The sequence below is a fragment of the Erythranthe guttata genome, chromosome 6, assembly GCF_056151865.1.
Source record: "Erythranthe guttata isolate IM_541 chromosome 6, IM_541, whole genome shotgun sequence".
Classification (NCBI taxonomy): domain Eukaryota; kingdom Viridiplantae; phylum Streptophyta; class Magnoliopsida; order Lamiales; family Phrymaceae; genus Erythranthe; species Erythranthe guttata.
The window spans coordinates 3,857,618-3,878,354 of NC_142538.1; the positions used below are offsets into that span (position 1 = coordinate 3,857,618).

At 40.2% G+C, this 20,737-nt stretch overlaps 3 protein-coding genes across 6 annotated transcripts; 2 read left to right on the forward strand and 1 right to left on the reverse strand.

The window, feature by feature from the left end:
- The first annotated feature begins 7,296 nt into the window (after positions 1-7,296).
- Positions 7,297-9,232, forward strand: LOC105977345 (fasciclin-like arabinogalactan protein 17). Its single transcript, XM_013002646.2, has 2 exons — positions 7,297-8,651; positions 9,031-9,232. Exons 1-2 carry the CDS (start codon positions 7,361-7,363, stop codon positions 9,036-9,038), a joined length of 1,299 nt encoding a protein of 432 aa, XP_012858100.2. The 5' UTR covers positions 7,297-7,360; the 3' UTR covers positions 9,039-9,232.
- Positions 9,233-12,424: 3,192 nt separating this feature from the next.
- Positions 12,425-14,760, reverse strand: LOC105976517 (protein FAR1-RELATED SEQUENCE 5-like). Its single transcript, XM_088818846.1, has 2 exons — positions 14,520-14,760; positions 12,425-14,176 (listed from the first exon to the last, which is right to left on the reverse strand). Exons 1-2 carry the CDS (start codon positions 14,571-14,573, stop codon positions 12,425-12,427), a joined length of 1,806 nt encoding a protein of 601 aa, XP_088674972.1. The 5' UTR covers positions 14,574-14,760.
- Positions 14,761-15,881: 1,121 nt separating this feature from the next.
- On the forward strand, positions 15,882-20,148 carry LOC105977685 (calcium-dependent protein kinase 1). Of its 4 annotated transcripts, none has more exons than XM_013003033.2 (9): positions 15,882-16,142; positions 16,244-16,310; positions 16,629-17,497; positions 17,993-18,136; positions 18,216-18,368; positions 18,486-18,601; positions 19,218-19,385; positions 19,481-19,705; positions 19,857-20,148. In XM_013003033.2, the coding sequence occupies exons 3-9, from the start codon at positions 16,714-16,716 to the stop codon at positions 19,983-19,985; spliced, it is 1,719 nt and encodes a 572-aa protein (XP_012858487.2). In that variant the 5' UTR covers positions 15,882-16,142; positions 16,244-16,310; positions 16,629-16,713; the 3' UTR covers positions 19,986-20,148. The 4 variants fall into 4 exon arrangements, 3 of the variants coding, with proteins under 3 accessions (XP_012858487.2, XP_088675650.1, XP_088675649.1); XM_088819524.1 differs by having other exon boundaries at positions 15,888-16,142; positions 16,633-17,497; XR_016031721.1 differs by having other exon boundaries at positions 15,939-16,142; positions 18,486-18,638; positions 18,908-19,385.
- The last annotated feature ends 589 nt before the right edge of the window (positions 20,149-20,737 follow it).

Genomic DNA, 20,737 nt, shown 5'->3' on the forward strand with positions numbered 1-20,737 from the left:
AATTTCACAGTTTAAATTCGACAGAAACCTGTCGAAATATGGGGTAATTTTCGACAGTTTACTGTCGAAAATGGATTGAATTTTCGACAGGTTGCTGTCGAAAATGAAACCCATTTTCGACAGTAAACTGTCGAAAATAACAAAATCAAAAGCAACCCTTTCACCATTTTCGACATCTACATGTCGAAATTTGGATGAATTTTCGACAACAACATGTCGAAAATTCATCCAAATTTCGACATGTACAGGTCGAAAATGGAGAACGAAGAACCGACCCACGAATCTCAAATCAATGCTCAAATCGACTGAAATCAGATGCACCCATTACTAATTAACGATCATTCTAACCTAAAACAACCAAATCCTAATTACCCATATCAAACATTCAAATCTTAAATAAATATTAAAGAAAAAAAAAATCGAAACAACTATAACTTACTATTCGAAGAAGACGACGGCGGCGGCTTTGGGCGACGTTGGGCGGCGTGGGCGGCGTTAGGCGGTGTTTGGCGTCGGCGTCCGGCGGCGGCGATGGTTGGGCGGCGGCGGCGGCGTCGGGCGGCGTGAGGTTGACGGAGGGAGTTTTTGTGTTTGATTTTTTTTTTCTTTTTTTTTTATTTGGTTTTCAAATAGGTAATTTCAAAGAAAAATTAATGTAATTAGTATTTTGTATGAAAGGGTATTTTTGTACTTTTATTTTTATTTTGGTATTAAAGTAAGAAAAAACTTAAAAATATGTACTCAATTGTGGTTTTCAACTAGGTAGTATTCAACTAAGCAAAAATTAGTATTCAAAATAGTTGCCCCCAAAAGAAAATGCTCTTTACGGGCTAATAAGTGCTATTTACCGTTCAAAGTAAAAAACAGTTTATCTCTCTAAAACCCCTAAAATTCGAAATTCTCTCCAATTACCCCCCATTCCAAAAATTTCAGAAAAATTTTTTTTTTTCGAAAAATTTCGAAATCAACCAAAATCGAGCTTGGGCTTCGATTTTTTCAGGTAATTTCAACACCTACATGTGTTATATGCAATGGGTAACTCGATTTTGCAACCAATTTCATGTTTAAAAGCCCTACAAATCGATTTGTAGGGCTTTTGAATTTTTCGGATGTTAGAGCCAAACGCCCAAACCGGGCGCTGGCTGCATGAACCGACGCCCACTTTGGGCGTCGGTTCATGCTGCCAGCGCCCGGTTTGGGCGTGAAATGAGTGTTTCAACGCCCGGTTTGGGCGTTTCCCGGGCGAACCGGCGCCCGGTCCAGGCGTCGGTTCGGCCGGGAAACGCCCAAACCGGGCGTTCGATTTAAATATTTTTTTTTTTTTTTTTTTTTTTTTTTTTTTTTTTTTTTTGATTTAAAAGAAATATTTTTTTTCTGAATTAAAATAAGTTAGTAAATTTAATATAATTTTATGTTTACAGGATGTCTAATTGGGCGAAAAAATTCGGACTCGGAAAAGGGAAAGGACCCCTGATTCGTCCACCTGCAGATCCGGTGGTGGAGACTACTGCGGAACGGGAGGGAAGGACACATAATAGAAATGTGACTAGTTCTAAACGTCGTGGGGAACGCACTGGTGCTTTTGTACCCCCACGTACGATGATTCAGGAGGAGACAGAGACAGAGGCCGAGCAGGAGATGGATGCACCCATGGATGCATATATGCAGCCGCAGGAGTACGAGTACGATCCACAACTACGCTTTCAGCAGAAGTATCAGTTTCCGGTGCCGGATTTTCCATCCGATGACGATTACGAGGATGTTCCGACTCCGACTCCGCCTCCTGTCCCGATGGGTGGTACTTTCGGTGGTTCTAATCCTGCCTCGAGGTCCCGCACCGCTCCGAGAAAAAAACTTCCTTCTCGACCTTGGATGTTGACCGGTGAGACACCCGGTGGACCTAAATACGCTCACTTGATTCCAAGTTTTGGAGCACATATTGCCTACGACATTTGGGAGGGAAAGGTAATACTTATTAATATTAATAAATTTTGTTTATAATATTTACACTTGTTTGTGGTATACTTATATATGAATATATCTTGAAAGGGACGACATATGGTTAAATTACGGTCGCACGCGAAGTGTACTTGGCCGGGCCCCGACGACGATGATTGTGTCTCATTACTTGAGAGTACCGGCTTGTATCACTTGCGTGATTGTTCGCTGCCTCAGCACAATAACCCATTAATAGAGGCTTTTATTGAGAGGTGGCAGCCGGACACCAACAGTTTTCACATGCCATTCGGTGAGATGACAATTACCCTGCACGACGTGCATTTCATCATGGGTTTGCGAGTTAGTGGAACTCGCCCTAACGTCTGGATGGATAAGGCCGACGCGATCCAGCTTGGTGCGAGAGCTTTCGGAGTCGACCCCGCACTTATGGAGCATTGGTGGTATGGTGGCGGACCCCGGTTAGATGATTTGGAGGTGAAATATGGCGACAATTCTACCTTTTCTTCCGCGTATCGAGTACGAGCATATATTGCATACTTGCTCGGAAAGTTGTTGTTCGTGGATAAGAGTGGATCGAAGGTCAGAGCAGATTTTTTCCCACTGTTAGAGGAAATCAATCTGATTCGCGAGTATTCTTGGGGTTCGGCTACATTGGCCTATCTGTACCGACAGTTGGGCATGGCTACGCGAGCTGAGGCGGCGCAAATTGCTGGATGTCTGACACTATTAGAGGTATTATTATTATTATTATTATTATTATTATTATTATTATTGTTGTTGTTGTTGTTGTTGTTGTTGTTGTTGTTGTTGTTGTTGTTGTTGTTGTTGTTGTTGTTGTTGTTGTTGTTGTTGTTGTTGTTGTTGTTGTTGTTGTTGTTGTTGGTGGTGCTGTTGTTGTTGCTGTTGCTGTTGTTGTTGTTGTTGCTGTTGTTGTTGTTGTTGTTGTTGTTGTTGCTGTTGTTGCTGTTGGTGCTGTTGTTGCTGTTGGTGCTGTTGTTGTTGTTGTTGTTGTTGTTGCTGTTGGTGCTGTTGTTGTTGTTGTTGCATATTTTATTAATTATGCCGTATTATTATTTCCCGTATTGTAGTGTTGGATATATGAGTATTTTCCGTGTTTCCGGCCTCCGATGGTTAACGCACATGTTACGGGAGAGCCGTGGTGTAAACGGTGGCAGGTGATACATCATATTCCTAAGGACGAGGATGTACTTGTAGATTATCGTAGACGTCTCGATTCGATGCGTCCGTCAGATGTAAGTATCTATGTGTATTATATAATCGTAGACGTCTCGATTCGATACATCATTTTATATTAATATATGTGTATTATTAAATGAATGTAGGTGAATTGGACGCCATTTGGATTGGAAGTGGCATCTGAAGTTGGAAAGACGGTTCATCACGGGACTATTCGATGGATGGATACCGTTGAGCCTTATATGCCCGATAGAGTTTTGCGTCAGTTCGGGTTTCGGCAGATTAAACCGGCGGACCCAATTCGTCCGCTAAAAGGTGCTAAGAGGGAGAGAAAAATAGCATCTTACAAGGTTAACTATGAGCCCGGCGATCAGATGTGGAGTATCCCCCACACGCACATGCTTAGTCGAGATTACTATGGTCGGAAGGCGCGTCCAGCTTGGGAGTCGGATCCGGAGTATTTGCCGTGGTATCTAGACCACACCCACGTCCGTGTAGATCCTAGTACCGAGCCGGTTGAGAGAGCGGAGCCATCTGCAGTTCCGGCTATATATGACCTCACCCGAGTGTTGCATCCGTACTTCTACGATAACTTGCCTCCTTCTACTATTCCAGGATATCGGCGTATCCCCGATGACTTCTTCAGGACGATCCAGGACATGTGCGCCCCATTCGCTGAGTATCTTCAGTTGGACCGTGATGATGCCGATGGTCGGGATGCAGGACCCTCACAAGGGCGACATTCTCACAGATTTCTCTTTGTATACGAGCCAAGTGTATTGGAGATACTCAATCAAATCTGGATAATTCGCGTACTCGTCCGTCAAAGCTGTGTAATTCCTGGCGAAATCTTCTTCAGACACTGATTTTACCAAAGTTTGCCACACGCCAACTACAAAAGCCGTGCCGCGACGCCTACTATTGCCGAGACATCTTGAAGCACGACGCCCCACATTCATGTTAATGTGCCAAAGACATAAGAGATGAGGTACGGTCGGAAATACATTCTCTAGCGCCTTTATGAGCCCTAACTCTCGATCCGTCACGATGGCACTAGGTAGAGTCTGAGGGGGGAAAAGTCTCTTCAGCTTTTGCAACACCCATGTGTAATGGTCTTCATTTTCATGGCGCAAAAATGCGACTGCAACAGTAAAATTTTTCCCGACAGGAGTAACACCAACAATCTCCAACAAAGGCAATTTGTACTGATTTGTTTTGTAAGTACTGTCAAGTAGTAATACGTACGGAAACTTACTTAACAATTCCACAGATTGAGGGTGAGCCCACATCAAATCAGTAACTGCATGTGTAGTTTCATCAGTGCGGAACCACTTGTAATAGTTATGCTCCTCAAGCAACCCAATCAAATGTTGCATCACTGTACGGTCACCCCTAGATAGTCTTTTCAATTTCGCCTTCTGATTGTATATTTGTTTTGAATAAGCATCGAGGCCCAAACCATTTTGTCTCAAGTTAGCCAAAATCTTCTTGGGCGGCACATGACTTTGTGACAGATCACTAATGATCTTCGCCTCCTCCTGAGACAATGCACTCATCCCATGCCCGGACTTGTATATCGGAACATGATTATGCTTCCCGTATATTACTCTGACCTCCCATTTATCATCCCATCGTAGCTCTCCGACAATATAAAAACCACAGCCTATCTTTTTGCTACCGGTCCTTCTCGGGCGCGCTTCTGGATTAGTTGATGGACATTCTCGTTTTTCCCCGAATAGGTCACAAGTCAAAAAAATCTTTTTTTTAGGACTGCTTCTTTTTACTATTTTCACAAAAAGACCTCTTGCAACGAACCTCACCCAAACCACTACCTCATCCTTTGAGTCAAACAACTGAGTAGTGGTAAAATAATCGGTATGATCAACTTCAAATGTAGTCGTATCGTCCTGAAAAAAACATAAAAAAATTGATTTAAAAAAAAAAAAAAAAAAAAAAAGGTTTAAAATTCAAAAGCCCAAGTCGGGCGCCCGGCAGTGCAGTGCACGCCCATGTTGGGCGTGCAGTTGGCCTACAAACGCCCAAAATGGGCGTGTAACAGCCAACTGCACGCCCAACATGGGCGTGCACTGCACTGTCGGGCGCCCAAGTTGGGCTTTTGAATGTTTAGCCCAGTTTTTTCGATCGAAAAGACGGAATTTTTACCTCGCTGTGTTCGCTATCCCGATCTTCATTCGATAAATTCATTTATGTTCGTATATCACACCAATAAGAATGATTTGTGAAGAAATTGTCTTGAGAGCAATTTTTTTTAGAGAGAGAGAGAGAGAGTTTTTTTGAACGGTAAATAGCCTTTTTCAAACGGTAAAAAGCAAATCCCATAGGTAAATGATGACGTTGAAATCGATCCAGAATGGTAAGAAAAGACTTGTGAGGGGGGCGTGAATAAATTATAAAAAATATGTTTATTTTAAAGGATTCAAATTGTTAGGGTGATTTTGGTAAATTTACGAGCAATTAGTAAATAATAGATAATAAGGCGTGCTGCAGTAAATTTGGAATCATTATATAATGTTGTCATATAATTTAGGGCAAATTACGGCCCATGAGATATGGACAAATTAAGAAAAAAATCCTTATTGTTTTGGTAATTACAACCACCTCCTCCTTTTAAATATTTTTACATAAAAATTATGTAATTCGGTAATTTATCGAACCAAATCGTATATTCAGTACGGTAAACGGCATGAAAATGTTGACGTACGTACCAAAATTTCGGTTCGATTTTACCGATTTAACATTCTTAAATTTACCTCTAGAGTATTTTCGTAAGATAATACATAGTCGATGAATGGCTGTAATTACCCAAAAAGAGAGAGGTTTTCGTAATTTGACTATAATTGAGGGGTGGCCGTTGCTTGAATTTTTATTCCTAATTATGTATTAACCAAAAAACTAGTGTTTACAAAGCAAAATTGTAGAATGTGATGTGTGTTGGGGCCAAATGAGTTGATGGGCCTAAAGCCCGTTTACAACATCTCAATTCTTGACTTCTCGTGTAAATAGATTTCTCTTCTTTCTTACTTTCTCTTTTGTTGGCCGTTGGATTCTCCTGAAAGAAACCCTTTGCTCCGTCAACCATGGGTCAAACTTCATCGTACATGGTAGAATTTCGCTTATCGGTGGTAAGATTCAAATTGCATCACGATCCTAACGTCAGAGTAAACGGGAAAAGGTAAATTTTTCGTCACTCAAATTTGCATTGATTTTACACTTGGTTCCTTTGTTTACAATTAATCTCTAATGTTTCAACAATTTGAAAATATTTATAATTTTCGTCAATCTTCCACTACTAACAGAATGAAGTATCACTAGTAGAAAAATGGCTTTTTATTACGACCATTAACTGTAGCAAAATGTATCAAATTCGTAGTAAAAAGGTTTTTTCTACGCATTTGCTACGAATTTGTCCTGTAGCATATACGGGCGTGACGAAAAGTTTGCTATGATAAATGGCCGTACCTAATACTTTTTTGCTACGGTAAATCCTAATGTTTACTACGACTTTAAAATCGATCCACAGTAAAAAGTACCTTTTACTACAGTTCTTTACCATGGCAAAAAAATTCGTAGTAAAAAACAAATTTTCTACTAGTATATGTGCCTTATCACTATTAAACTGACGACTAACAATAAATTAACGAAAAACACAATAAATGTTAAATTATTGATAGTTGAAACATGAGCGACTAAAATCAGTGGACCTAATCAGAAAACGAAGTAAGATTGACGGCTGAAAAAGCTAGTATTACCGAAGTAAGCTATGTATACAATTAAATATTACTCCGATCCCTCCGTTCCTAAGATTGTCAAATTTCACTTTTCACAAAGATTAAGAAACTCAATAAATATATCTTTGATTTTCGAAAAATCATATAAAAATTACTAAAACAACAATTAATATTTAATGATTTATAAGAGAAAATGAATGAATAGAGTTTCATTAATAAGGTTAAAACAGAAAAAATGCATTTAATGCAGTATTGGAAATATAAAGTGACATATAATATGGAACAAAAATATTTTTAAAAAGAGACAGTTATTGTCGAACAGATGGAGTAACTAGGAAAAAAACGATGAAAATATATTTTTTTTATTGAAATAAAAACAAAATTTTAAGAAAAAATTGGGAAAAAAAAAAGAAGAGTATTTATTATATATCATCTCTCCAAAAAGGGAATCTACAATGCACACACGTAGCAAACAAAGTTCTCCCTCCAAAACTCCGATGGCCATCAAGCCACTCCACCTCGCCGTCGCTCTCCTCCTCCTCTCCACCGCCCATCACCTCCGCGCCGCATTGCCGGAAAATCCAGCACCACCACCGCCGGTGATCAGCTCTGACTCAATCCTCATCGCCCTCTTAGACTCTCACTACACCCAACTCTCCGAGCTACTAGAGAAAGCCCTTCTCCTCCAAACACTCGAAAACGCAATCGCAAACGGCACCATCACCGTTTTTGCACCGACAAACGAAGCCCTGGAGCGCGATCTCGACCCGGAATTCAACCGTTTCCTCCTCGAACAAGGCAACATCAAGTCACTCCAGACTCTGCTCCTCCACCACATCCTCCCCGCCAAGCTCAGTCGAGGCGGTTGGCCAACCGATCCCACTCGCCGCCGCGCGCTCTCTCACGAGTACCTCGAATTCACCTACGGCGGCCGTGGTGAGCCGTACGTCGGCGCCGCGAAGGTCGTACAATTCAACTCTATAGTACGACACGATGGAATCATCCACGGCGTCGAAAAAGTAATCGTCCCCAAATCCGTCGAACGCGACTTCAATAATAACAACGGCCGAAATCCGAGATCGATCGCCGCCGCAGTTGAACCCGAAGGTGCGCCGGAAATCGACCCTAGAACGAACAAACTTTCTAAGCGAAATGCGATTTCGGCTCCCGGCGGTGGAGCTAATACAACCTACAAAGCCACGGCGGCGCCCGGGCATTCTCCGTCTCCGGCGCCCGGCGGACCTCACCACCATCTCGACGGCGAGAAACAGGTCAATGATTTCATCCAGACGCTCACCTTCTACGGCGGTTACAATGAAATGGCCGAAATTTTGGTCAATTTAACCAATCTGGCGGCGGAATTGGGTAACCTAATCAACGAGGGTTACGCTTTCACTGTTCTAGCTCCGAGCGACGAAGCCATGGCGAAGCTGACGACGGATCAATTGAGCGATTCCGGCGCGCCGGAGCGAATCGTGTACTATCACATCGTACCGGAGTACCAAACCGAAGAGAGCATGTACAACGCGGTGAGGAGATTCAAAACGGTGTCGTACGACACACTGCGTTTGCCGCATAAGATAGTGGCGAAGGACGCTGACGGGTCGGTTCGATTTGGTACGGGTGCGGATTCGGGTTACTTGTTCGACCCGGATATTTATACAGACGGGAGGATCTCGGTGCAGGGGATCGACGGTGTGCTCTTTCCGCCGGAGGAGTCCGATCATCATCAGAATGCAAAGAGAGGTATTGCTGTTTAATTATATAAGTACTGTTAGTTATGATACTGTCGATGCTCAATATTTTTCCTCCGGCGGCGGTGGTGGTGGTGGTGGTGGAGGGAGGGTGTGTAGCGGTGGCGGTGAGTGTGTTGTTTGTCCGCACGTGCGTCATTTTTTGGGTTTGGTGGTTGCATGGAATTCATTACTGTTGGTGACGGCTTTTGGAATAGTATTCCTACTATTTATTATATGACGTCATCTTCAATAACTTTATTTTACAAAATAATATTAAAATAAACAAATAAAATACATTTGAATAAAAATTTAAAACGAATATGCATTAATTTTTTATTTTTTTTATTGCAGATAATTGAGAAATAATATGTATTTTTTATTGATTGCAGGGAAATAAACAAATAATGGTAAAAGGCAATTGGCAATGGCAAGCTACTTGGAGTTTCAGAATTTCATTACTACTTTTTTTTTTTAATTTATTTTGTATTATATGTTTTTCTGTGTTTGTGTAATAACTAATAAGTTATATATGCTATTGTCTTAAAATATATGTAAAAAAATAGCAATGCTAAAAGTTATGTTTGTTTATTAGATTGCAAAAGCAAACAATTTGCATGCACCATAGTAAATGTAACAAATACTAACATGCACCACCACGTTTTAATTATTTCAAAAGTTGACTTTGGTAAACCATGTAGACTTGGTCAATTATGCCCGTTAGTCAATATAGAATAAATAGACCGACCATTCCGCAAGAGATTACCTAACCGTTGGATCGAGCATGTGAGTTTGTATCAATTGACTAAAGTTCGAAACCCTTGTCAACGATTGCTGGATCGAGCTTGTAACATATGGTTAATCTAGTGTAGTTTACGCCTCTTGTATAATTTAGAAACTATTATTCGAGCATATAAATTTATCTAGGGGGCAACTATTTTGAATACTAATTTTTGCTTAGTTGAATACTACCTAGTTGAAAACCACAATTGAGTACATATTTTTAAGTTTTTTCTTACTTTAATACCAAAATAAAAATAAAAGTACAAAAATACCCTTTCATACAAAATACTAATTACATCAATTTTTCTTTGAAATTACCTATTTGAAAACCAAATAAAAAAAAAGAAAAAAAAAATCAAACACAAAAAACCCCTTCCGTCCACCTCCCTCCGTCCACGCCGCCCGACGCCGCCGCCGCCGCTCCAACCATCGCCGCCGCCGGACGCCGACGCCAAACACCGCCGAACGCCGCCCACGCCGCCCAACGTCGCCCGAAGCCGCCGCCGTCGTCGTCTTCGAATAGTAGTAAGTTATAGTTGTTTCGATTTTTTTTTTCTTTAATATTTATTTAAGATTTGAATGTTTGATATGGGTAATTAGGATTTGGTTGTTTTAGGTTAGAATGATCGTTAATTAGTAATGGGTGCATCTGATTTCAGTCGATTTGAGCATTGATTTGAGATTCGTGGGTCGGTTCTTGGTTCACCATTTTCGACCTGTACATGTCGATTTTCGATGAATTTTCGACAGGTTGATGTCGAAAATTCATCCAAAATCGACATGTAGATGTCGAAAATGGTGAAAGGGTTGAGTTTGGATTTTGTAATTTTCGACAGTTAACTGTCGAAAATGGGTTGCATTTTCGACAGCAACCTGTCGAAAATTCAACCAATTTTCGACAGTTAACTGTCGAAAATTCAAACAAATTTCGACAGGTTGCTGTCGAATTTGAACTGTGATATTTTTTTATTTTTATTTATTTATTATTTTTTTTTTTTCCTATTTTTATTTGCTTGTGTTTATATTATGTATATTAATTTTTATTTGTGTGTTATTTTGCAGTGGAAGAACCACGTCAACCTCGTATACCTCCGACTGTCTCGAACCGTAAAAAGAGGAAAGAATTATCCGATAAAGGCAAGGGCATACCAGTCACGACCAAGAAAAAGACCACGACCAAGAAGAAGTCTGGAGAGGGTTCTTCGTCAACGAATCCGGTGCCGGCTCTACATTCGACTGTACAAGTTGGTGATTCGAGCAATGAACCGGTCCTAGGTCCCGAGATACCGGAATTGTACACAAAATTTGATAAGCACATTGCTTATCATATTGTGAACGGAGGGCCAGATCGTTCGGAGCGCGGCTCAGAATTTCGAATACGAAATCACACAACAACTTTGAAAGGTTGGGAGCCGGCGCCGTTTATTAAAGAGGTAGTACAAAGATGTGGTTTAATGTCAGTTGTACAGGCATCGTACAACACTGTGGACGGCCATCTACTTAGAGCCTTCGTAGAGAGATGGCAGCCAGCTACCAACACATTTCACTTACCTGTTGGAGAGATGACCATCACACTTGACGATGTGAGTACGTTGGTCGGTTTGCCAGTTGTTGGGCGTACCGTATCTTGCGAGCGTTTGGTCCGTGATTCCAAAACCATTCCCAGTACTTTGATGTTCGAGTTGCTAGGTGAGTACCCGGACGATGTAAACAAGAAGAAAGCGGTTAAGTTGGAATGGTTGAAGGCTAAATTTAGCAAAGTGACCATGAGAGATAGTGCGGAGAAGAGGACATACGCCATTCGGGCGTATTTGTTATTTTTGCTCGGGTGTACTATATTGTGCGACAAGACAGGCAACATGGTAAGCGTTGAGTACCTAAATCTTGTATCTGATTTGGATCGGATCGGCGAGTATGCTTGGGGCACTGCATGTCTTTGCCGGTTGTACGATGAGCTTTCCTCAGCCTCACAAAAATCAACGAACTCGATGGCTGGCTGGCTGACGCTCTTTCAGTCATGGATTTACGAGCACTTTCCTTATTTGGGGGGTGGCACATTGAAGACGGAATTCGAGGGGCCATTAGCGAGCCGATGGGAGCCTCAGTCAAAGACTACTTCAACGCCTGAACGAGCGTCGTACCTGCGATCTCGATTAGATGATTTGATCCCCGATCAGGTAACATACCACTTTAATAATTTGTTATTACTACTTAAGTAGGTTTTTACATCTAATTATTTATTTATTTTAATAGGTTATATGGTCACCGTATACGGCTATTCGTGATCGTTTCCCGATGCCAGATTCTGCTTGGTTTAGTGGGATGATATGTTGCATGGACCACTTCGAGGCATATCATCCGGACAGAGTGTTGAGGCAGTTCAACCGGGTGCAAATCATTCCAGGTCGTGCATACATGTCAAAAGATATGTACAAAGCTCTAGCTAGCAAAGGTCGACCGGTCCAGAACTCAATTTTCGTTGCGTACGGCGAACGATTCTCTGATCGGTGGGAGGAGTATTGTCTGGACGAGGAGTCGAGGTCCGTTGAAATTGAACTCGGGGAGGCGGACACTTCGCCGGACTACATGAATTGGTTCCGACCCAGATGCATGTTACAACTGAGTAGGCATGGAGCCCATCCACCTCGACCCCAGGCGGATCGACCTCGACCCCATGAAGCTCGTCCAGAGGGTGGTACCGATAAGGAGGTCCAACTTTCACAAATTTTGGAGTTGGTAAAGGGTACACTTAGCGAGGTGCGGGGACTTGCGCCATCCGACGCTCATACGGTCATGTGGGGGACCCTAAATGATATTGTCAGATTGATCGAGCCGGATGCCCCACTTCCACCTCCTTCGAGGTCGTCGGATGCCCCACCACCACCTCCAGGTAGCTCGATAGGGCCACTTCCACCGCCATCGAGCTCGTCCGATGCCCCACAGGCGGGTGTGAAACGCGTGTTTAGTAGGAAGAAAAAAACACAGGATTAGTCTTGTATTTTTTTAGATGGATGTTGTTTGATGGTATTTTTTTGCATCGAGATCGGCACATTCAAAGAGCTTCTGGTATTCCGATAATTCTTCGTCGATGGTTGGTAGGATGACTTGGCCTGTGGTCGCGACGGGCTCCATACTCATGTGTTTCCAATACGAGCCTATTAACTCAAGTGGGATAGGACATTTGTTCACAACAACATACTCATGAAGTTCATGGCGACATGGTAGACTGTGGGTTGTTCGGATGGCGCAACTACAACCCATATCGCTCGGTTGCAATAGTTTCGCATTGTCCACCTCAACTTTGAGTAGTTGTAGAGCGTATTTTGAGATACTTCCACGAAGCTCATTGTATATCAACGTTTTGAAAGTGTGCTCGTAAGTATTTTTACTTACTTCAAAGGAAGCCTTGATGTCATTGTGTTGTTCGACAATTTGATTGTGGACTTTCGTATACAAATCCACAAATGTGCCAGTTGAATTACGCACATCCCTTTTCATTCGTCCGTGTGCCCCCTCCACCCTATTAGAAGTGTACGTTCCAAAATGAGTATACTTATTTGTCCACACCGATACAAGTCTCTCCTTGTACGGATCCAACCATGAATTAGCTACATACTCTATAGCCGGGAGATAACCAATAAATGTTCTTTTCAAATCCTCCCAATTCTCATTGAACTCCTCTATGGTATTTCTTTCAATAAGAGCCGAAAAACTCGACTGAAATTGCTTCCATTTGGTGATGTCCTTTGGGAACAATTTCTTACAATTGGCCACTATATTCTTGTTCACATGCCACTGACACAGCAAGTGATGACTCGATGGATACACATTGGCCACTGCTTTCATTAAACCCAAATCTCGATCTGTTACAATGCAATTAGGCCGATGACAACTGGTCATGGCCTCCTTCAAACAACGCAACGCCCATTCAAAATTTTCCGTCTTTTCGTGGTCCAAGTAAGCAAAGGCAATTGAGAACGTCTTGTTGGTACAAGTAAAACCCACAATCTCAAGAAATGGGAGTCCGTAACGATTGGTCTTGTACGTGCAATCGATGACGAATACGTACGGATACGACTGTGCCAACTTAATGCATTTCGGGTGGATCCAAAACAAGTCGGTAATCGCATTCAACTCGTTCGATCTATGGTACGAGAGGTATTCATCTTCTTTCAACTTGACAAACAATGATTGCAATTGAGATCTCCCATCCAATTCACTGAAATTTAACTTAGAGATAGTATTGTAAACTGTCTTCATACCAGTTACATTAGACGGGTCCTTTTGCTTCAACGCTCTTAGAATTGCCCTTGGTTTCACCATTGCTTTCTTCATAGTGTGAACAAAGGAAACATCCTCCTTTGATAATCTTCCGGCATAAGAGTGTCCGTGCAAGTTTTCGAATAAGTTGTGGTTGTGAATACCACAACTAACATCCAATTTCCACTCAGCCTTTTCATCATCCTTGTGTTCCCTTGTCCCCTTCAATTTAAACGGACAATTGCATTTCTTTGAACCGGTGCTCCTTTTTCCCGGTCTTTGATCATCTTCACCTGGTACCTTCTTGCCAACATAATGGCCCCCACGCTCACAACGAACAATCACATACGGTGTCCTACGTCCTCTATCCCCGTCACTCGAACCCCCAATCATTAACACCATTCCAATTCTTTTACATACTTCACGAACCCATGCCATTAAAGCTTCTTTTGTTGGGAATTTTTCTGACGTGGTAAATGAATGGGTGCAATCGATCTACACAAAAGTGTCGAAAATATAAGACAACTAAATTTGCAACATATACAAATTTTGACACCTAAATGTCGAAAATGACCCATATTTTCGACACTTAAGTGTCGAAAATATAGGTCACTTTCGACACCTAAGTGTCGAATTATGATGCAATTTTCGACACTTAAGTGTCGAAAATTGCATCATAATTCGACACTTAGGCGTCGAAATCGAAGGGTGTTTTCGACACATACATGTCGAAAATAAGGGTATTTTCGACCTGTATGTGTCGAAAATACATGGCGAGTTGTAAAAAAAAAAAAATTCAAAATCGATGTTTTAGCTCAAAAAATACATAAATACATACCTGAATGGGTTCTCCTTGCTCGTAAACTACCATTCTATTGTCATTTGAGGCCATTTTGCAAGTTGTGTAAGGTTTTGATTTCTTTTGTTTTGGGGTTTTTTAGGAGGGTTTTTGGGGAGGGAGAAGAAGGAGGTGGAGGAGGTGAGGGGTTTGGGAGTGAGGAGGGAAATGTTTTTTTAGGTTTTTGATTATTTGGTTTTTAAGAAAGAAAAATAGTATTTGTAATATTTTTTGGTTTTAATTTTCATTAAGGGTATTAAAATAATTTACAATTAATTATTTAATTTCTATTTTTTTGGTATTCAACTAAGCAAATTTTAGTATTCAAAATAGTTGTCCCCATTTATCTAGGCTTGATAGGAAATTCTTTTATTAAAAATAAAAAAAATGAAAAAATAGGCCCACTAAATACAAATGGATACAAATTCATGTCCTTAAAACTACATCCTGACTATTTAAAATTCACGTATTTAATAACTTTGTCTATAATAATATATTATTCGACATAAATAATAAAATGTAGTTGGACCAATAAAGAAATACCATAACGATCCGGGTTTGATTGCCCTCTATAGTCCATTAAGGAAAAAGCCCACGATAAGTTCATAATAACAGGCTCAAGATCCATGACGCGACATGTCGATCCTACTCGCCCAATAACCCTTTCCACATGGGATGAACGGTTGATAGATGGGATTACTGTTGCTGCTTCCTGCAGCGACAAAGACATGAAGACCACCCACGTCGGATCCAAGAGCAGGGCGACCCCACCGAGAAGGTAGATATAAATAGCAACATTGAGGTGAGGACATCGTTTTTACACTTGTTTTTGCCCTCTCCATTGGTATACCGACTAACTTGATAGTCAGAGTGTTAATGTCAGGAGACTCCTCCCGATACTCCTTTTTTGCTGGTCCATTGAGCTCGGTCTGAACTTTCCTGGGCTTACTTTCAAAGATCTCATCCATCATCTTCTCATATTTTCTATATCGGCCATTCGGTTCACGTCACATAATTCGTACTCAATTGCATAAATCTTACCCAATTACAACGAGAGCTCACTAAATTCAATAATTTGTTTAAACTATTACAATTGAACCTCTATAAATTAATACAGTCGAAACTAGAGAAATTCTATTAATTCAGCGAATTATTAAATTATCGAGTTAATAATTTAACATATATTCACCGAGTCATGACCGAGAGAAACTATTATTTAAGTGAGGTTATTAATTTATCGAGGTTCTACACTACATAATGTTTTACAATATTCCCACCAATATATACATATTAACATAAATTATTAAAAAAAAAAAATCTATTTTATATGCATATAGACCTAGTTGTAAGCAGAGGTTGAACAAAGTTGACAATAAAGACCGAAAAAACTGTGAAAATGAGAAATCCATCAATCCTACTAAAACGCGTTTCTTGTTTTGTCTGTACGCATAACACGGAGAGACTGATTAAATTCTTCTACCATCGTCTGAGTTGTTCACTCCATTAAATTTTTCACTCGAATTAATAAAAAAATAAAAAATAAAATAAATAATCAACGCCCGCCCCCATTAAAAGAAGTAGATCAGTTCTTACAAAGCTATAGTGGGTTTTGGATGAAACCTGGTCCTCGTCAAGATCTCATCTTCTTCTTCTTACTTTCTCTGTTCTTGATAAACCATACGCTTTGACCCTTAAATTGAACTGAATACTTTGATTTTCTGCAGAAAACAACACCTGCTGCTGCCTACTTGTGAATTTCTTGATGGGCTCGGCTCCTTTGACTTTTTCTAGGTTTGATTTTCTTACATCTGTTCTTATTTTTTTGTTGTTGTTGTTGCTGGATTATGCTTGAAGGGTTTGGGTCTTTGTTGTTGTGTTGTTGTGTTGTTCTTCTTGTTGTTTCATTGAAGTGTGTGCCGCCCTCATTTGAGATAATTCAGGATCTGTAATTGAACTGATAATTCAATTGATTGGTTGTTTTGTTGTATCTAGTTGTAATTGATGATGAGTTTGGTTTGTTTGCTTGATTAGTGTAATTCTGGATATACTGCTTACTTGCTATGTGAAGTATACAAAGTTTCTCACCCTGTTTCGATTTTGTATCGTTAGGTAGATCTTGATTTCTTCACTGGTGAAATCGAGGGAATTCGAGTTTGATTGATTTTGTTTCCGTAAGAGAGAGAGATAGAGAGTGATGGGGAATACTTGTGTGGGACCCGGCATTACGAAAAACGGAATATTCCAATCGGTTTCTGCAGCTTGGTGGCGAACCCCTATGCCGGATTCCTCCGTCAACGGCGACAGCCACAAGAGCAACGAGAATCCCGACGAACCAGAGCCCGCGGCATCGTCAGTCCAAAACACTCCACCGGAGCAAGTCACGATCCCCAAACCCGAACCGAAGCAAGAGCACCAAACACCGAAAGCCAAAAAACCCATGAAGAGAAACACCAGCGCAGGCCTCCGGACCGACTCCGTCCTCCAACGGAAAACGGGGAATCTAAAAGAGACCTTCACCCTCGGCAAAAAACTAGGACAAGGGCAATTCGGTACGACTTTTCTATGCGTGGAGAAGTCAACGGGCTTACAGTACGCGTGCAAGTCGATAGCCAAGAGGAAGCTGCTGACGGACGAAGATGTCGAGGATGTGAGAAGGGAGATTCAGATAATGCACCATCTGGCGGGCCACCCTAACGTGATATCGATTAAAGGTGCGTACGAGGATGCGGTGGCGGTTCATGTTGTGATGGAGCTGTGTGCTGGGGGCGAGCTTTTCGACAGGATTATACAGAAGGGGCATTACACCGAGAGGAAGGCGGCTGAGCTGACTAGGACTATTGTCGGTGTGGTGGAGGCTTGCCATTCGTTGAGCGTTATGCACCGCGATCTTAAGCCGGAGAATTTCCTCTTTGTTGACCAGAAGGAGGAGTCGCTTCTCAAGACGATTGACTTTGGGTTGTCTATGTTCTTCAAGCCAGGTATAGGGTGACGATGCCGTTTTCTTGATTCTTTGCTCTTCGGAAGTTTGTAGTAAGTCCCGTAGGGTCAAATAAGGGCTCGTTTTTCGTTGATAAGATTTGGGTATGATGAATTTTAAATAATTGGAGTGCATTGGGTGTTTCGTTAGTGTAATTACTTTTCGGACCAACCCTCAATTATTGGTAAAATGGCTCTAATCTTCGCTAGTTGGAAGATTATTTATCGATTTTCGGGTGAAAACTTATTCCAAATTGTTCAATTTAGTCATTTACTATAGCATGATAATTAGATTCTATCGTGCATCGAGATTTTCCGCATATAACTAACTAGCTTCAAGATAGTAGCTTTTAAACAAAATAGCGTACGATTTTCTGCTCAAAGAATGTACACAAATTCGACTAACTGTGTCGAATTCAAGTAAATCCAAGTTTTTTATTTTTTTTCGTGATTAATTGTGAATATCGTCTAACTAGACACGTTTTGTATATTTTCAGGGGAAAGATTCAACGACGTGGTGGGCAGTCCGTACTACGTTGCACCAGAAGTTCTTCGTAAACGCTACGGTCCCGAAGCTGATGTATGGAGTGCCGGAGTAATAGTCTACATTTTGCTTAGTGGGGTTCCTCCATTTTGGGCTGGTGAGAAATTCGGAAACTCGTAAAATCAATTAATAATTTTAATATATATTTTTCTTAATTTTTTTTTGCATGACGACAGAAAGTGAGCAAGGAATATTTGAGCAAGTCTTGCACGGTGATCTTGACTTTTCGTCGGACCCTTGGCCGAGTGTATCTGACAGTGCAAAAGATTTGGTGCGGAAAATGCTCGTTAGGGACCCCAAAAGGCGTATAACCGCACACGAAGTACTGTGTAAGTATTTTCTCAAGTGTGAAATAAATATATGCGAAAAAAATTATTATTTTTCGATCGTCACATGGTATGGCAGGGTATTGAAATTTCTCAATATTGGTTGATTTTTTTGAGCAGGCCACCCTTGGGTTCAAGTTGACGGTGAGGCACCTGATAGGCCTCTCGATTCTGCAGTTTTGAGCCGTATGAAGCATTTTTCTGCAATGAATAGACTCAAGAAAATGGCTCTTAGAGTAAGTCCCGAAATTTTATATATGTTTTTTTTATTAGGTGTGGAAATTGGAATGCAATTTCCGAATCCCGATCCAAATGTTTTTCAATTTTGGAATAATACTTTTCATTCCCAATTACAAAAGTTCCGATTTTCTTTTCTTTTTGGAACGAAATTGGAATATATATATATATATATATATATATATATATATATATATATATATATATATATATATATATATATATATATTAGATTCCGATTTCTGATTTGATTTTAATTTCCAAAAGTTCCACCCCCCCCCCCCACATAAATTACACTTATAAAGTGAACAAAAATGGATATTCCGAATTCCGTCGATCCCGACCCGAAATTTTCCGATTCTGGAACAAGTTTTCTATTTCCGATTTTTTGAAACGGATTTGGAATTGGTTTTTCACTTCCGAAAAAGAAAATGGATTTTTCTCTTTCCAAAAGTGTCAATTATGATCCCCTAATTTTCACACACACACACACATGCACATATGTACATATTTTTAAAGAGAGATGTTAAGAAAATGCACAGTATCAAAATCAAACTTAAAAAAAAAAACTTTCCGATTTTATGTTTGACGGAAAAATATCTTTATTGTCTGTAGGTAATTGCGGATACCCTATCTGAAGACGAAATCGCTGGATTAAAAGAAATGTTCAAAATGATCGACGCAGATAACAGCGGCCAAATTACCTTCGAAGAGCTCAAAGCCGGCCTCAAAAGAGTCGGCGCAAATCTCAACGAGTCCGAAATTCACGACCTAATGCAAGCGGTAATAATTATCCATCCGAATAAAACAATAATCGCATTTAAAACAGAAAATTTACATTTTAAGACGAAACTCTGTTTTCTGACCTACTACTACAGGCTGATGTGGATAATAGCGGAACGATCGATTACGGAGAGTTTATAGCTGCAACGTTGCATCTCAATAAAATCGAGAGGGAGGATCATTTATTTGCTGCGTTTTCGTATTTCGATAAAGATGGGAGTGGCTACATCACGCCAGACGAGCTTCAAAAGGCGTGCTTGGAATTCGGATTTGACGATTCTCGACTTGAAGAAATGATTCGTGAAGTTGACCAAGACAATGTGAGTTCTTTCTTTTGATTCGATATAAACTAAATAAGGCCTCGTTTGGTGGGATTAGTCAAAATAAGATTATTAGAAATCAAACAAGGCCTAGTAAGAGCAGAATTTTAGAAAAGTTAATTCGACTAATTGATTGCACGTTCTTTTGCAGGATGGACGAATTGATTACAACGAGTTTGTGATGATGATGCAGAAGGGAAACCCGATTGCTGCAGGCGGCAAACGGGGTTTGGAGAACAGCTTCAGCTTAAATTTTAGAGAGGCTTTAAAAGTGACATAGAGGCTTTTTCAAAAACAGACTTTCTTTTCCCTTCATTAATTTTTTTTTTCATTTTTGGGTGAGAAAATTATATGTTGTATTACTATTTTGCCCTGTTTAGGGTTTGTCTTGTTGTTGTATACTGCATGAAAGATGATACAAAATCAAATTTTCTCACTTTGTGTAACTGTAAGTGATAGTTCTTGGTGCTTTTCAAGTGAATTTCACTGAGCTCAAATTGTTTATTTAAAATAAAATTCATGTCATTTCAGTATACATTTATGTAGCACGGACACGGAAATACGAAAACACTGATATATAGAAATGGGGAACGGACACAGGAGATGACATATATCCCAAAAATGGGGATACGGGAGTTTGTTGGGAAACGTGTAAATATTAAATTATAGGGGTGTATTTATAAATATGATATATGAAAATATACAAGTATTTATTTATATATAAATTCTTTCTTTATATATTTAAAATATGTATTTATACATATTCTAAATAGCGGAATAGGTACTATCAATTGCATAATAGTTAGGGAAATATAAAAAATATTTGAATTTTTGCTATTAAAACCTGTTTCTAACTTTTGAAAAGTTGTAAAATGGACCTTAATACATCGGACACGAGACGTCCGAAACACGGAAATGATAAATTGAAGTTTCCGTACTACCTAGTTATACATATACGTAAATTGTATTTAAATACAATATATTAAGTCGATATTCTAAATATATTTTTGGATTAAATTGGAATTTCATAAA

What these genes read in the sequence shown, in the direction of transcription:
- LOC105977345 (XM_013002646.2), top strand. Translation starts at nt 7,361, where the DNA reads ATGCACACACGTAGCAAACAAAGTTCTCCCTCCAAAACTCCGATGGCC.
- LOC105976517 (XM_088818846.1), bottom strand. Translation starts at nt 14,573, where the DNA reads ATGGCCTCAAATGACAATAGAATGGTAGTTTACGAGCAAGGAGAACCC. An exon ending in AGCAAGGAGAACCCATTCAG is followed by an intron (nt 14,177 to 14,519) that starts GTATGTATTTAT and finishes ACTTTTGTGTAG; the next exon opens with ATCGATTGCACCCATTCATT.
- LOC105977685 (XM_013003033.2), top strand. Translation starts at nt 16,714, where the DNA reads ATGGGGAATACTTGTGTGGGACCCGGCATTACGAAAAACGGAATATTC. An exon ending in AACCGCACACGAAGTACTGT is followed by an intron (nt 18,369 to 18,485) that starts GTAAGTATTTTC and finishes TTTTTTGAGCAG; the next exon opens with GCCACCCTTGGGTTCAAGTT. An exon ending in TCAAGAAAATGGCTCTTAGA is followed by an intron (nt 18,602 to 19,217) that starts GTAAGTCCCGAA and finishes TATTGTCTGTAG; the next exon opens with GTAATTGCGGATACCCTATC.